The 17,846-nt window shown below is 37.6% G+C and overlaps 1 protein-coding gene across 2 annotated transcripts; it reads left to right on the forward strand.

Moving 5' to 3' along the window:
* Positions 1-115: 115 nt before the first annotated feature.
* Positions 116-9,563, forward strand: lamtor3.L (late endosomal/lysosomal adaptor, MAPK and MTOR activator 3 L homeolog). 2 transcript variants are annotated; one of them, XM_018263882.2, is made up of 7 exons: positions 116-207; positions 1,867-1,906; positions 2,461-2,495; positions 4,383-4,441; positions 7,330-7,463; positions 8,220-8,283; positions 8,433-9,563. In XM_018263882.2, the coding sequence occupies exons 2-7, from the start codon at positions 1,898-1,900 to the stop codon at positions 8,501-8,503; spliced, it is 372 nt and encodes a 123-aa protein (XP_018119371.1). In that variant the 5' UTR covers positions 116-207; positions 1,867-1,897; the 3' UTR covers positions 8,504-9,563.
* The last annotated feature ends 8,283 nt before the right edge of the window (positions 9,564-17,846 follow it).

Genomic DNA, 17,846 nt, shown 5'->3' on the forward strand with positions numbered 1-17,846 from the left:
CCCCGGCAGTACAAGCTACGGGTGACAGGAGACAGGGGGCGGAGTTACGCTAATCAGCAACAAACTCGTACCCTCCTTTTACCATACTGCCTATTGCCTGAATTCAACTCACATGACCTTGCTTCAGAGGAGGAGGAGCTGGGGGTATCGGGCTGAGAGAGCAGCAAACAAAATATGCCTACTTATAGATCAGGAAGCGGGTGAAAGGTAAAATTGTCGACTACTTAGTGAATCCGTGGAAAAAGGTTGAGGAGAAGAAAGTTGGCTGCTGCTGCCGCACTCACGTGATCATAAAGCTTAATGGGCGGATCTATGAAGTGAACTGAGTTATGGGAATGTAGAAGAGCCGAATAGCACCAGCGCATTCACTTTTTCTAGGAAGAGACTGAGCAGTTGTGTAGGGTGACATTAGGGGACTTACAGCGGAGAATCGAGCGTGTACAGTGCTAGGTAAGCGATGTCGTAATTTGCAGCGTACAGTTAACTTTTGACCCTATACAAACATCTGAAATACAAGTAGTTCCACGTATATTATAAAGGCGCTGCTCTTGTGGCACCTATAGGGGGGAATAAAAGCTACCAAGTTGTACTGTTAGGACAGGTATATGTCGTTTCATTTGATTACAGGTATGAGCAGTCCTTCAGCTCCATCTACTGGACACTTGTAGATATTTCCTGGTGTTAGTTATTTGTTTAATAAAGTTAGTTATTGACCTCTGATGTCATAACTCCAGGTCACAGGAAGTAGGTGTTTCCAGCCTGTGCAGTTCATCTCATGTGCTTTCAGCTTTCTCCATGCTAAACAGGCCCTATGCAGCATTGTTGTTTTACCCTTTCATCTTTAAATACCCATTAAACAAGTTAACAACTTACACAGTGTGGTGCTTTGAAGAAGGGTTATCTGCCTGTCAATCTTACTTCAGACAGTGAGCAGGACAGAACAGTAGACAACATCACACATAGCTGATGCAATATAGCACACAAGTTTATCAAAGTATTAGCGACCTGTAACAACCAATCAGCAGGTAGCATTTACTTGTCGTCTCATTGAAAGCAAACAGCTAATTGGCTGCTTCCTCTGGAACCTTGCAAATTGTGCAAACAGTTGATTGGTTGCTTCCTCTGGAACCTTGCAAATTGTTTTTCCTAGTAGAATGGTGGGCAAAGAGTGATGACTTTGTATATCTATTGTGTTGCCTTGGCTCTGTATCTGTGTATATGGGGCTGGGCCTGGGGGACCCACACTAGAGAGCAAAGGGTGCTAGGGAGCACTGTACTTCCCTTTAACTAAGTACAGATGTGGCTGCTACCTTGCTTTCTCCTACTAGACTCATCTTGCCAGCACAATCTTTACTGTGCATGCCCTGGCTTCCGTGTGGCTTATATATGTCTCAGTTCTTTGACTCTGTGCCATCCTGGAGCATTGAATCCTGTGTAATGTGCAATTCAACTGGACTGTGTTGTTTGCCCATGTGTAAAAGGAAGACGAGTTTTCTCAGGATCTATAAATCATAGGTACAGGGCTAGTTTTCACTGGTAGATCTGCCTGAGAATTAGCAGGAAAAAGTCATGCTCTTTCTTTAATAAAAGCTTTTGGGATTGTATGACTTCTGCTCAGCTCTGAAATAAGTATTTTATTCATTTAGGTTAGGTTTCTTGGAAGCTGTTTTGGTATATTGGACATTTGGGGGATCTGTTAATGAGAATATATTGTTTTTAAGTAAAATTATACATGAAAAGGCACATTAACATTAGGTAAATATAGCATAGACTTGAGACATGCTGTTATACAGTATATGATATGCCTGGAAATGCAGTGATACCACATATGATATAATATTACTAATCGGTTTATGTTTTTGATAGATATTGAAGAGAAAAACAAAACAGCGCAGATATGGCTGAGGTAAGTGTGGTGGCACTGTAGTTTGTACTGCTATTCATCATGTGGTTTTTTTCCATATGCGATACTGCAGAAGAAAGTTGGTCTGTCTTACCAGCTTGTAGGGAGCTCCAATAAAGGGGCTATTTTTAAAGATAATATTAATGTAAAAGTAACACCATATATTACTCATAATTGCCTACAAAATTAATGTTTTTTCATTTATTCTATATGTCTCCTTTAAAAATTCTTTATAATGGAGTCTATGGGAGATGGCCTTTGTGTAGTTTCTGGATAACGGGTTTCCGGATAACAAATCCCATACCCATATTACCATAGCCTACTTTCAGCTTTCCAACTGTTGAGGGAGTCGTGTTGATGGTATAGCAATCACAATGGTAATGACACAAGAGGATAGTTGTATGCTCTCAGTTGCAGTGTCTGTACTTTTATATGCTAATGATGAATAGTGTTTACTAAATTGAGATTAATGTTTAATAAAATGCATGCAGTAGTTTGTTGTATCTCGGGAATGACTCACATTATGTACCTTATGTAACAATTTTCTTCCTAATTAGGAGTTAAAGAGATTTCTATACAAGAAGTTACCAAGGTACAGTTCTTATACTCAACAGCATACCTTCATAAATGTATGTAGTAATGTACATTAATGTCTGTAATTCTGAAAATATTCCAAGTTCTCTACTTCCACATTTTGTATAGGAGAGGGCCTGAATAGAAAAATTTTTTTAGATGGGGGTTAGTGACCGCCATTTGAAAGCTGGAAAGACTCAGAAGAAGAAGAAGGCAAATAATTAAAAAAACTAAACTAAATACATAATGCAGACCAATTGAATAGTCTTTTCCAATTGGCCATTGTATAACATACTAAAAGTTAACTTCAAGTTTAACGACCCCTTTAATACTATTAAACAATTTATATTTTCTCACATTACACCAGCAATTTTTTATTTTTTTTTAAGCTTGTGAGAGTTTATTATAGAAATTATTACAGAATCATGTCAATATTATTTTACTCACTTATTCATACTTTCCAAATCTGAATCCTTGCTGTACCCTGTCACTTAAAGGAATACTGTTATGGGAAAAAAAAAATTTTTCAAAATGAATCGGTTAATAGTGCTGCTCCAGCAGACTTCTGCACTGAAATCCATTTCTCAAAAGAGCAAACAGATTTTTTTATATTCAATTTTGAAATCTGACATGGGGCTAGACATATTGTCAATTTCCCAGCTGCCCCAAGTCATGTGACTTGTGCTCTGATAAACTTCAATCACTCTTTACTGCTGTACTGCAAGTTGGAGTGATATCACCCCCTCCCTTTCCCCCCCAGCAGCCAAACAAAAGAACAATGGGAAGGTAACCAGATAGCTCCCTAACACAAGATAACAGCTGCCTGGTAGATCTAAGAACAACACTCAATAGTAAAATCACATGTCCCACTGAGACACATTCAGTTACATTGAGAAGGAAAAACAGCAGCCTGCCGGAAAGCATTTCTCTCCTAAAGTGCAGGCACAAGTCACATGACCAGGGGCAGCTGGGAAATTGACAAAATGTCTAGCCCCATGTCAGAATTCAAAATTGAATATAAAAAAATCTGTTTGCTCCTTTGAAAAATGGATTTCAGTGCAGAATTCTGCTGGAACAGCACTATTAACTGATACATTTTGGAAAAAAATTTTTCCCATGACAGTATCCCTTTAACTTGTTTGAATCTGGCTTTCTTTTTTCCATTACTACTGAAGCTGTGAAATTGGGCTTGGCATGAGCAGAGACTTGTTGGGCTTTAGAGTCTGCAAGGCAGTGTCTTTTAATTTATGACAACAACCCCAAGTCAACTTTACAGGTTCAGCAGCAAAGGAATGCAGGTATCTGAAACAGGTAAGCAAAAAGGAGCTGGAGGGTGGCATGGGTTAATTTTTTAGAAAGTATGTATAGAGCTAATACTTTGTTTTATAAAAACAGCAGTACTTAGGGAAAGGTGATTATGGAATGCCCCAGTTGTTTTTTAAGACAGTGGCTGATTTATAAAAAAAAAAAAAATATGTTGATGGTTTTTTCTCTTGGTTTCGAAAATAATGCAACACGAAAAAAAAGTATTTTCTGAAACCTTGAATAGTCCGAAATTGGTAAAGAAAAAAAACGCAAAATGTTGCCAGAATAAAGTCAGCAAGTCAAAGCTGGCGAGGTTGTATACAAGTCAGTGGGAATATTCTATAGCAACTTTAATTTCTAATTTTATTAAAACATTCAAGATTTTAAGCCTCATTGAAATTTAATGGAACAGTGTATTTCCTGCTGGCATGCAACTTTTTTTCAGCAAAGTAACGTGTGCTTAAATATTTTGTCATGTAAGCTAAGTTTTGTCAGCACAAGTTTTGTTAGGGTTCCCCCCCTCCTCCACACACACACACACAAACTCGAATTTTGATAAATTTTTGCTTACCTGTCTTTATTTTTATTTTTTAATTTAAAGTATTGAAGGACTCCATGCCATTGTTGTATCTGACAGAGATGGTGTACCGGTTATAAAAGGTAGGATTATATACAGCTTAATTCAACTTTTGCAAACCTAACACGGTCATTTTTCAAATTCATTGTATAACCTGACATCCATTTACATAGAATATCTGTACTGCATCTTGTTTTTTAATTGTTAGTATAGTGATGGGAGTTGAGTTTGTGAACAAAGTGCTGGTGCGGTGCCCTGCCTAGCAGTATGAACGCCAAAGTTATTAAAGGAGAAGGAAAGGCAAAAACTAAGTAAGCTCTATCAGAAAGGTCTATATAAATACACGAGTAAACCCTCAAAATAATGCTGAGTCCTATGTCAAAAGAAAGATCGCATTTCTTTCTTTCTATTGTGTACACATGGGGGCAAATTTACTAAAGCGCGAAGCTGCTAGCGCAAATTCGCCAGCGTGATGTGATTTCGTTACTTTGCCGATTTACTAATGGGTGCTGGCGTAAATTCGCTAGCAAAGTGGACCTACTCTAGCGCTACTTCGCACTCTTATGCCAGGCGAAGTTGCGATATGGCGAAGGGACGTAACTACGCTAATTCACTAACTTGCGCATTTTACTGAATGTTACCTCTTGCACCAGACTTTACTTCACCAGATCAGACCAGGCGAAGTTCAGTACAATAGATAGGAGTTTGTCCAAAAATAGTTGACATATTTTCCAAGTCCTAAACGCTGGCGTCTTTTACTTTTTTTAAGGGTGAAAAATAGTATACATTTTTTTGGGGTACCCTCCTTCCCCCCTACATTTCCTAACATATGGAAACTCAACAATACAGTGGGCACATGTGTAGGGCAATAGAACACCTTTATTTTATTATATAAAGGTTTCCTGGGCTTGTGTAATGTAGTTGCTGCAGCATATACGTCCATTATATTTTAATTTTGCGCCGTATGCAAATTAGGCATCACTAGCGTAACTTCGCTTTGGCTGACGAAGTAACGGTAGCGCAACTTCGCTACCGTTCGCCTCCCTGAGCACAACTTCACATTTTAGTGAATTTGCGTAGCGCTGGCGAAACTATGCCTGGCAAAGTGCAGCGAAGCTGGCGCAACTTCGGATCTTAGTGAATTTGCCTCATGGGCTTCTCTATCAGACTTCCTGTTTTCAGCATAAACCTACAGGGCTAGGGCTTGAGCATGCTCAGTTTGCTCCTCTCTCCCTCTCCCCCTCCTTTTTCCCCCCTCCCTGCTGTCATCTGAGCCCAAAGCTATGAGTGAGTAGGAAGAAACTCAAGCAGGATGTGATGTCACACCAAGCTAATATGGCAGCTGCTATCCTAAACAAACAGAATGCTTCTAGAGCTGTTTACTCAGGTATGGTAAAGCATTCTGCAGAATAAATATAGTGTTACAGCTTGCACTATTGTGGCTAATCTATTGGCAATAAACTGCTTCAGTAGCTTTCCTTTAAATACAATTCTGTGCTTCAAATGCAGAAGATAGAATGTATTTGTAACATAACTGGCATTTTATATTCTGGTTTAATTGATTAGTGACCCTCTTTTGGTATTGAAGCACAGTTTCTGTCTTTATAAAATCACAGTGGATATGAGTAGATATTGTATGTTAGAAAACACGTAAAAGTGTAAGGATGATAAATTATATGCCACAAACAAGTTATACAATTGGGCATTTCTGCTCACAAACACCTTTGTGTTTTTGCAGTGTAGTATGCAAAGGTATTTAATGTAGTTCACGTTTCGGTGGTGTATCTGTGATGTGTACTACAATATGCAAATATAAAAACATAGGATGTTTAAAGCAGAAGTAGCTTGCAGAATTCAAAACATAGAAGTCTATTTATAATGCTGTGTAACAAAATGGTTAGCAAATACACCAGTCTTCACCATTTGATAGTTACGATTTGCTGTACAAATAACAGCGTATTTATCAAGTTCTGTAAAAAGTTTTGGTGTGAAAGTTTTTCACTTAAAAAGCAGCAACTGCTTGAAAATGCAACTGCTTGAAAAAAACAGCTACACTTCATTAATAAAATGAATTTTTCCCATGGATTTGAACGCATACAATAACAAAAAAAAAATGCCATTGTTTGGAGGAAAATATACACATTTGCCATTTATTTATTATTTTATCTTGCATAAATAATTTTACACAACATGATAAATAGGCCCCTTAGATTGTAAGATCGACAGGGCAGGGCCTTCTTTCTTTCTTTTTTTGTTTTTAGCAGGATGTAATCTTGAAAGTATATATATTTACTCTCTATATATCCCATAGATGTTGGGTATTGATCATAGTAGACCATGACATTGGAAACTAGTTAGAAGTGGGTAAAAAATTCAACCCAGTCCCAACCCTAACCCTCTACTATCCAACCCAACATGAACGCCTCTGCTTTATCCTCATCTTACCTGACTCCCACCACAATAGGGGGAGAAGCCAGCCAGGGTTGGACTGGGGGGCCCAAGGCCCACTGGGGCTTCTGCCTCAGGGCTCAGAGTCCGGCAACTCCCCTGTTCGTGTTTTTGCAGCGTCCGACAGGTGCAGGGTGCGGATCTGGGACAGCAGGGCCCACTAGAGTCCCACCGGACCAGTCCGACCCTGAAGCCAGCACTAAAATATTATCAAAGGTAAGAACCCTTCTTGAAGTTTGAATTGCCATCCATTCATCTGAACCCGCACCTAGCGCCCCCTTCTTGGCCTGAACTGTCCCCAACCCTTTAGTCCTGTGGGTTTTGGGTCAACCTGCGTTACTAGTGAAAACAGTGCTGAGCTACACCCCCTTACTGTGATACATATATGCAACTGGAAATTATTATTATTTTATATTAATTATGTTGTAAATAAATATAACAAACCTTTTTTAACTTGATCTTGAGTGTTTTTGAAAATTTTGAGAGAGATGATCTAACAATATAATTTTCTATGTCATTTTAGTTGCCAATGAGAATGCTCCTGAACTTGCTTTGAGACCTAGTTTCCTTTCTACATTTGCACTAGCAACAGACCAAGGAAGTAAGCTTGGACTCTCCAAAAATAAAAGTATCATCTGTTACTACGACACATGCCAGGTATTTTCACCTCTTGACTCATCTCGTATATCTGTGTATGATTCATAGAAACTGTTTCCTTGTTTAAAAAGGACTTAAATGTTTTTATTATTTTAAGAGTGTTAAAAATTATAACATATAGGGGCAAATTTACTTAAGGTCGAATATCGAGGGTTAATTAACCCTCAATATTCGACTGTCGAAGTTAAATCCTTTGACTTCGAATATCGAAGTCGAAGAAGGATTTAGCGCTATTCGTTCAATGGAACGATTAAATGGATTTTAATCCATCGATCTAACGATTTTTGTTCAAACAAAAAAAGATTGCTAAGCCTATGGGGACCTTCCCCATAGGCTAACATTGACTTCGGTAGCTTTTAGGTGGCGAACTAGGGGGTCGAAGTTTTTTTTAAAGAGACAGTACTTCGGCTATCGAATAGTCGAATGATTTTTAGTTCGAATCGTTTGTTTCGAAGTCGTAGTTGAAGCTCGAAGTAGCCCATTTGATAGTCGAAGTAGCCAAAAAAAACATTCGAAATTCGAAGTTTTTTTTCCTCTATTCCTTTATTCCTTTTTTCCTCTACACCTGTGGTGTAGCTGAAAGCACATATGCACAGCCCATGGATAGATTGTTTTTGGCACTCCAGCTAATGTTATGTCCAATTTCTGCTATTTCTTCCTTTGGGGAATGCTGTAGCTTTGCAATTTTAAATTTTGTGGGTTTCCTATCCTATGATGTTCTTTTAACTATTCTGAATTGTTTGGTTGCCTTCATAGGTTGTTCAGTTCAACCGACTGCCTTTGGTTGTAAGCTTCATTGCAAGTAGTGATGCCAACACAGGTATGTATATCCCATTTCTCATTACTGCTTAATTTGTTATTATCACTCTCAAATTGCTAAATCCTGAAAATGTAAATGTGTTGTTGTCCTTTTTACCTGATAACGTTGTTTTTTCTGTGTGATTTCTGTTTTTTTTCCAATTTTCATAGGCCTCCTTCTCAGCTTAAATGAAGAGCTCGGGGACTTGTTTGAAGAACTTCAACATGCAGTGGAAATCTAAGAAGAAATAAATTCTATTTCAGTTCTATACTGTAATTCCCATAGATGTTAGCAGGGATGTGTTTAGGTCCGGAGCTGACCTTTACAGCGCCCCTGAACATGCAGAATAACATCACCTGCACTAGGCATGTTTCATCACTTCCACATTTATTTTACTTTCTGAATCGCAAAGATGGGCCGTGTACCCCTCACCCCTTTTTTATATATATTTTTTTAAATTTCAGTTATATAGGCACACCCCAAAAGCTGCCACCCTAAACACAGGCCCTTTGGCGCAATTATATAAATATGGCCCTGGATGTTAGGCATTGGTCATACGAGACCGGCGTGACTGGAAATGGTGCAGACTACACCCCCTTACTGTTGTTAATGTGCATATAAGTACTTGAAACATGCACAATATTAAATAAGTAGGCCCTGCTTATAAGAGCCTGTTTTATTAGTGGTGGAAAAAAACAGTTCACTACAGGGGAATTCTATGTCACGCTCTTTATTTGTATAGACATTTTTAGGGTTATATTTATGAAATATTTACCCTTTAATGAATATGCACTACAAATCCTTTGTAAATGAATAGAGGGCTGTAGTGCTGCCATTTGCTAAAATGCGATGCTTTTTTTAGCTTTTGATAAATATTCCACTGTGTGCCTACTTAAGAAAGCTATTTTTCCTAGTGTATGATTACTAACAAGTATTTATAAAGCACCAGTAGGTGTATACATTGAATGTACAAACTACATTCAAAACAACCATAACTGATGAGGTTAAGAGGGTCCTGCGCAATACAGTTTACAGTATTGATGAAAAATTAAACATTTAATAAGATAATATATAATACAGGTACATATAATTCATATATGCTTAAAGAAGTTAATTTTCTAACTAATGTTAAGTCTTCAGTAATAATGATGAGTGCTTTAAGTAACACCCAACTCTATTTTTTTCGATAGTTTCAAAAAAAGATTTGCATATATATACATTTAAGTACAATCAAACTGTAATCGTTGATACGTTACAGGGCTTGACAGTGACATGATATTAAAGCTGGTTTGATTAAATAATAAGGGTTTGCTGCTTTCTTTTCAAACATGTTTAGATTATTTGTGTGATAGCTAGATCCGATGCTGCTCCTTTACCGGAGATGGTGGAAAGTGGTCAGTGTTTCTATATGTCAAATGTTGCTGGACTACAACTTAATGCATTTTCCATCATATTATCAAGGGTTAAAACCCAATGAGAGCAACCATAGAGATGAATTCATAAAACAACCTCAATTTTCCAAGTCCACTAGTCTCGTACTAGTAGGGATTCCAAATGGAGAGGCCTCTTGCATCTATACTTGGTAGTGTATAATCGTTTTAGTGAAGGTTTATGTCCCTTTTAGCTTTATCAATATTTGTAACATATAAGTCACTACAATGGGGAGGGTTACTGAGCTTAATAATTTATTTAGAGTTAGTCTCCTACCACCCCATAGAGTCCAAACCGTTCAAAGCCATGAGTTATGTAGCCGGTGATTTTTCCCTTTACTGTCAGAAAGTGTGCCTGCTTTGCCCAACTTAGTAGGGTTTACTAAGACTGAAGTAAGACTTGATAGTAAAAGTTTTTATTACAGATCTAGTATCTATTGTCCAGAATGCTTTGGACCTGGAGTTTTCTGAATAAGGGATCTTTCTGTAATTTGGATCACCATACCTTAAGTCAGCTAAAAATTATTTAAAGCAATATGGATTCATGCAGCTTAGTTGGGAGCAAGTACAAGGTACTGATTTCTAATTACAGAGAAAAGGGGAATTGTTTTTTAAAAAATAGCATTTGATTAAAAATGAAGTCTATGGGGAATGACTTTCCTGTAATTCTGAACTTTCTGGTTAATAGGGATCCCATACCTGTATTTACTTCGCTAAAACTTTCGACTTAATACAAATAAAGCCACTGTTGTCAGATCCAGTCTAAAGACGCACCAAACTCTTGTGCTTTTTAAAACCCAGCACTTTTTGTAAGATTAGTGTCCAAGTCTGAACCCATGTGACTTGACTGGATGGGTTTTTTTCTGATTATACAAATTAGGATTCGGATTATGCCTAACAGGCAACTTTTTAACAAAATACCATGTTTTTAGAAAAAAAAATGCTTGTCCTGAAGAAAAATATAAGTTTTAAGGAGCCTTCGTGGGAAAAAATACCTTTGTGAATACTATCCAAGCACTCCATTTTAGCTCTCACCTCATGCGTTGTAAATGTGCGTTTACATTTTTTTCTCAAAATGATTTCTTTTGAGATCCATCTTTAGTTTTAGCAAGAAAACAGCAGGTGGCGCCATAAATCAAGGAAGGCTATGATCTCTCCCTTTTGCTTTTTAACTTGCTAAGATAAATGTATGTAAGAAATAAATCCAAACTTTCTGCACTTGACCTAGTAAATAATTTACACATTAAAAAATGTGCATGGTACTATGTAATAAAACTTTGGCTATATGACATGTAAAGTAAAACTGATTGTGTCTATAGTGATCAAAAGAAGATATTAGTCCCCAAGTGCTAGAGTACTAAGGACTCTTAAGCTGGCAACAGACCGAGTCGGCAGCTTATCGGCCCGTGTGTAGGGCCTTCCGATGGGCTTTCCTGATCGATATCTGGGCGAAAGTCGGGCAGATGTCGATCAGGCAGGATTAAAAATCCTGTCGGATCGTGCCTGCTTCTATTTGTTGACGCTGTTCCACGATCTGACCACTCGTGTTGGCTACATTATGTTGGCTACATTATGATCCAGTCGTTAGGCCTCAATGTGGGCATATTGGGGAGAGATCCGCTTGTTTGGCGAAATCGACAAATGAGCAGATCTCTACGTGCATGGACCCCTTGACACACACTTTTTTTATTTGTTTAGGATAAAATGCCAAGATTCTGCCTTTTTCAGCACTTTTTGCTGCATTTTCTTGTAATTGGCACACTTTCAGAAAGAGTACAGGTTGTGTTTGGAACTGTATATGTGTTTTTATACATTCAGCCTACCTTTGTAAACATATAAATGCCATTTGTAAGAGGCCTAATGGGTGCAAAAGCACACCACCTTTCACTAAGTACTTGCATTCAGGGTCTTGCTGCAGCCTATCTGCCACCCCTTATGAATACAGGGCTGTTGAACGTTGGCAGTGTCATAGGGGGCAGTATAGTAGGGTGCAAAAAAAACATCTCCTGCCCCGCACTTCGTAAATGATGCCCATAATTTTTTGTGAGTGTGTGGGGTTTTGTTTTTTTTTTAATCTTACAATGCATATGTCTAGTAGTTATGTGAGCTTTGACAAAAATTGCTCACCATACACTTTTAGGACAACAGAAGCGTTGCCTAGTCCTTTTTCTCTAATAGACACCCTGATTGCCCCCACTCTCTGTGGCCAGTACACGAAAGTTGGCCATAGATGTACAGGTATATCTTATGTCCAACGCACGATAGTTCGTTGTAATATCCTGACATACCGCTAACCATTCAGATTAAATAAAGAACAAATCAGACAATGGTCTGGCCATTAAAGGATAACTAAACCCCCAGTACCAAAAGCCCCACCCAAACTGCCTGCCATTGGCCCCCATTAATAAAAAAGCAACCCCTTAAAAAAACTGCCTGCCATTGGCCCCCATTAATAAAAAAGCAACCCCTTAAAAAAAAATATGACCCTAAAATGCAGAGCAGTACAGCGGAGCTCCAGGGCACATCTTCCACTGCTCGTATTCTTTCGGGGCTCAACGCCGATTTGAGCATGCTCAGTTAAAGCCTATTCCTGACTTGACCCAACTGCACATGCTGCGGCAGGCTTCGTGTCTGCGTTGAGACCTGAAAGAATACAAAGGGGCGGAAGAGAGTGCCCTGTAACTAAGGGGGGCTTTTGGTAAGGGGGGTTTAGTTCTCCTTTAATTTAAAGACCCCAATAGTAAAAAGTTATGTCCAACAAATAGTAATGACAGTTAACCATAGATAGGCAATACATGTAGAGATATTATCATTAGCCGACAGAAATCTTCTAACCTTTCTGATCAACTAAACAACCTTTCACCATGGCACAAAAAATGTCGGAACGATCCACATACGGTCCGAAAATTCATACAACTTTATCTTTGAGTCTATGGCCTGCTTAACTCCAGACCCCTGACTCAGGTTAGTTGTAGTTGCTCCTGAAGCAAAAAACAAACTGGACTTGCCCAGCACGCCTTCAGGGATACAGAGCAGTGATACTGATCTTGAGCAAGGTCTAGGTTTTGTAAGATGTCTTTTAAGCCATTCACCCTGATGTCCGTCATATAAAGTGTGTGTGTGTGTGTGTGTGTATGTATATGTATATATATATATATATATATATATATATATATATATATATATATATATATATATATATATACAGTACTGTAGATAATCTTGCCACTTTAGAAATACGTGTTATTATTAATAATAATGATATTTACAAAGTATAATTTTAGTGAATAATCAATAATACCCAACTGCTTGTAAGTCTTGATGCACACATTTAACATCAGGGTGAAGTTGCAGGTAGTGCCACATAATAAGGAAATGAACAAGTAATCAGCAAGTACCATGTGACTTCTTAATAATGTACTGTATCAAAATCATGTCTGATAGTATAAATGCTCTCTAATATAAATGCTCTTTTCCTCCAATGACTTCTATGAACTCTGCACCTTCTTAAACACTTCCACACAAACCCTTGGACATAGTAAAATAACTAATCGATGGATTACCTGCTTTGTACAGTACATTGCACTGAATATCTTGAAGTATAAACTGCCACGTAATAATCTGTAGTCATCTGTTCGTATACTCTGAACTTTGCTCTAGATATTCAGTGTATTCTAGTACACCTCCATGTCTCTTTGCTGAACAAGTTTTATGCCATAGAAAATAAACACCCATATTTCCCACTGCAAGGCATATACACTATATAGGGTTGTTTTGGATTATAGCACTACTTCTATTTCTGCTTTGAATAATGATAAACTGAACGATTCTGTCCCCATGTAGGTCAGGGAAGGAAATTTTTTTCTAGTTTAAGTACTAGTTATATTCCTCTGTTTATCTGTATTTATAAGACAGTAACATTCCTCCCGAATTCAACAAATCAGTGACTGTGATAAGCTGGCCATAGATGTGCAGATATAGCCTTAATATCAGACGAACGATCGTGCGGTGCAATCTTCTGACCTACCACTAACCATTCAGATCAAATAAAGTAGCTAGAGATCAAATGAGACGATATTCTGCCCGTGACAGCAATCGTACAAAAGTTATGTCCAACAAATTCTAGTGACAAGCTCCTATTGATATCGTTATCGTCATGGTACGGAAAAAGTCAGGACGATCCATGCGCGGTCCAAAAATCGCACGAAACTTCTATACATACGATAATTTCTCTGCATCTTTGGCCAGCTATATTGTAGAAGTACTCTGGAATTGCGTTTCTCACCTCCGGGTCTTATAGCTCAGGGTTCCTGGCTGGCCAGTGAGTGTTAAGGTGGATATATAAACGCACCGATATCAAACGAAACAATTTTTTCGTACAATATTTGGTGCGTGTATGGTGGGACACAATCCAACTGATATTGGCAGAAGCTTGCTGATTGGGCTGGCTGGAAAATTTTGATCGGACGCCCACTGTTATTGCTGAATCGTCAGATACAGGTAGAATTCTATTGTTTCTGCTTGTATAACTGACAATTGAGCTCTATACATGTGTATTGAAAATAAACAATCAATGGTTGCAGGAAAGATCGTAATTGTTACATCTATGGCCACCTTAACATCAAATAATATCTCCACTGCTAGACCAAAATCTGCTATCTCCATGGGGCCTTGGTCCAGCAGGAAGTTTTTTGGTTTCAGATCTTTAGACTATAGATATGCAGGCATGGGATTTGTTATTCAGAAAACCATTATCCAGAAAGCTCCAAAAAAGCCATCTCCCATAAACAGCATTTTATCCAAATTTTTAAAAATGATTTCCTTTCTCTCTGTAATAATAAAACAGTCTCTTGTACTTGATCCCAACTAAGATATAATATATCCTTTTTGTAAGCATAACCAACCTATTGGGTTTATCTAATGTTCACATGATTGTCTAGACTTAAATATGAAATATACAAATTAAGGAAATACCCATTATCCGTAAAACCCCAGGTCTTGAGCATTCTGGATAACAAGTCCCATACCTGTAATACATTAAGTTATTGAACAAAATGCATGTATGTAAACATAGTCAAGTGTTCTTGTCTGCCTTAATCTATTTCTTAAACTAATGAAGCACTGCTGTATGGTACAGTGTATTGCCACTGAGCAACAGCAGTTTTTGAATTCTTGGGTGAAACTTGCTAAATGGCAGCTATATTTATGAAATGGCAGAGAGGTAAGGCATTATACCGTACTGCCTTTAACTTTGAGTAATTTTATAAATCAGACAGGGAGACGCTGGTAATACTGACCAATAAATGATGTCTCTACTATGCCGCAATTCCAGGCCACACACCATCTTGGCTGAATTGAACCTTTTTTAACGAAACAAAATGATAACACACCATCATCAATAATAATAAAATCATAATAAATATAATATAATCCTTTGAAACAATAAGAATAATTACCAGGTGTTAAAAAGTAAATGCTTTCTGGACTTCTTTTCCCTGGAAAAACATTATCATCCATACCCAATTCAATAAATTTCAAGATGAGCTTACAAGGTCGGGTTAGTGAGTTTTTTTTTCTACCTCATACAATTTAAACAGACTCGAATGCTTGCTTATTTATGAAAAAATCTGAATGTAAAAAACTCAATTGAATGCAATTGGGGAAAAAACGTAAATACCTTTTATTAATCGAGTTTATAGGCTACAACTCCTTGAATGCCTCAAATGTATTGAGTTTTTGAGTGAAAACCAAAGCAAAACACCCAAAATTCATGAAGGCATGGATTCAACAGATTTTAGCTGGACTATTTTCAGATTTGGACTTTTAGCAGCTTCAGGCAAAATCATTGTTTTCGTTGAAAAATTTGAGTTTTTAAGTGAAACTAACCTCTAATTTTTTTCAAGAAAACACAACTCCCCCACAACAATATAGAGGACACATTCCTATTTTGAAACACATCAAAAGTTGATTCAAGAAAATCAGATAGCAAAAAAACATCATATACAAGTAAAACATACATTATAATCTGGATACTTATAAATCTTTTTATAATTCAGTTAAAACAGCTCAGAGAGAGCAGACAAAAAAAACTCAGTCTTGTCAGGCTTATATAGAAGCAAAGAGAGCCATTGACATTTTTATGAATATCCATATCTCAATTAAACTAGAATATGCTTTAAATAAATGTTTTAAACAGAACAGTAAATTCAGTAGATTACAGTATATAGTAGACTATTATAAGCTATATAACACTAAAGACTCCCAACCACAGGTCCAGGAATTCTTAGAAAAAGACAGGCTGCTCAAGCTTTTGTCAGGGAAAACTTTTTTTGCCTCCTGGCTGTTGTGGTCATACAATTTTTGGAAATGGACAGAGAATTTTGGAGGGGGCATGGCTTTGATTCCAACACCTCTGATTATATCCATGCCTTTGACCAAATCTCCCGAAGTTGCGCCAGCATTGGCTTCGATGCACTTCGCCAGGTGAAGTTTCACCAGGGTGCCGCTAATTCACTAAAATACGAAGTTGTGCTCAGGGAGGCGAAAGGTAGCGAAGATGCGCTTAATTCGTCAAGCAAAGCTACGCTAGCGATGCCTAATATGCATATGGCGCCAAGTTAAAGTACAATGCACGTATATGAAGCAGCAAATACATTACACTACACAAGACTGGGAAAGCTTCATAACATAAAATAGAGTTGTTATTTTGCCCTATACATGTGCCCACTGTATAGTTTAGGTGCCATATGTTAGGAAATGTAGGGGGGTAGGAGTGTACACACAAAAAAATGTATGATCTTTTTCAGCCTATCACCCTTAAAAAAGTATGCCGTTTTTTTTTGGGACTTAGAAGAAATGTCAACTTTTTTTAAAGCAATCCCTATCTACTCTATTGCACTTCGCCTGGTCTGAGGTGGCGAAGGCAAGTCTGGTGCAAGAGGTAACGTTCAGTAAAATGCGCAAGTTAGTGAATTACCGTAGTTATGTCCCTTCGCCACAGCGCAACTTCGCCTGGCGTAAGGGTGCTAAGTAGCGCTAGAGTAGGTCCACTTTGATAGCGAATTTACGCCAGCACCCGTTAGTAAATTGGCAAAGTAACTAAATGACATCACGCTGGCGATTTCTCACTAGCATTAGCCACTTCGTCCTTTAGTAAATTTGCCCCAGTGATTCAGGTATTAGAACAGCAGCAACTATACCTAATTCTGATAATATGCCTTTAAAGTGGTCGTTGACCTTTGTGTTTTTAGTATGATGTAGAGCAGGGGTCTCCATACCTTTTTTACCCGTGAGCCACATTAAAAAATAAAAAGAATTGTGGAGCAACACAAGCATGCAAAAAGTTTTGCAGTAAATGTGAATAAATCTATTGCATTACCAAAAAAAAAATAATTACCAAATTACCAAATACCAAAAAAAAGCATCAATTACAATGGGCCAAGGATACAAGTCTGCTTAAACATCATGTAAATATTTAATAAAACCCAAAGTATTATTTTGCTACCAATAAAGATTAATTACATCTTAGTTGGCATCAGGTACAAACTTCTGTTTTATTATAACAGGGGGGAAAAAAATAACTTTTACAATTTTTAATTATTTGATTAAAATGGAGTCTGTGGGAGGTTTCTGGATAACAGATTTCCAGATAACAGGCCCTACAGACCCTACAGGTATGGGATCCGTTATCCAGAAACTCGTTATCCAGAAAGTTCCGACTTATACCTCCCATAGACTTAATTTTAATCAAATAATTCAAATTTTAAAAAATGATTTCCTTTTTCCCTGTAACAATAAACAGTACCTTATACATGACCCCAGCTAAGATATACTTAATAATCCTTATTGGAGGCAGAACAACTCCATTGGATTTATTTCATGTTTAAATGATTTTAGTAGACTTAAGGTATAAAGATCCAAATTACAGAAAGATCAGGAAAACCCCAGGTTCCGAGCATTCTGGATAACAGGTCCCATACCTGTAATATGACTCAGATACAAAATTGCCCCAAATGTGATTCTCATCAAGTAGACCTCTTTTATGGCTTCTGGCCTTGTTCCCGCATTTAAAAACCTGCCTAATTATGTTCCTTTATCCCCAGAATGAGCAAGTTTTGGAATTTTAGTGTTAAACATGGGAAGCAGAAAACTGTT

Source organism: Xenopus laevis, chromosome 1L (genome assembly GCF_017654675.1).
Source record: "Xenopus laevis strain J_2021 chromosome 1L, Xenopus_laevis_v10.1, whole genome shotgun sequence".
In the NCBI taxonomy this organism is placed as follows: domain Eukaryota; kingdom Metazoa; phylum Chordata; class Amphibia; order Anura; family Pipidae; genus Xenopus; species Xenopus laevis.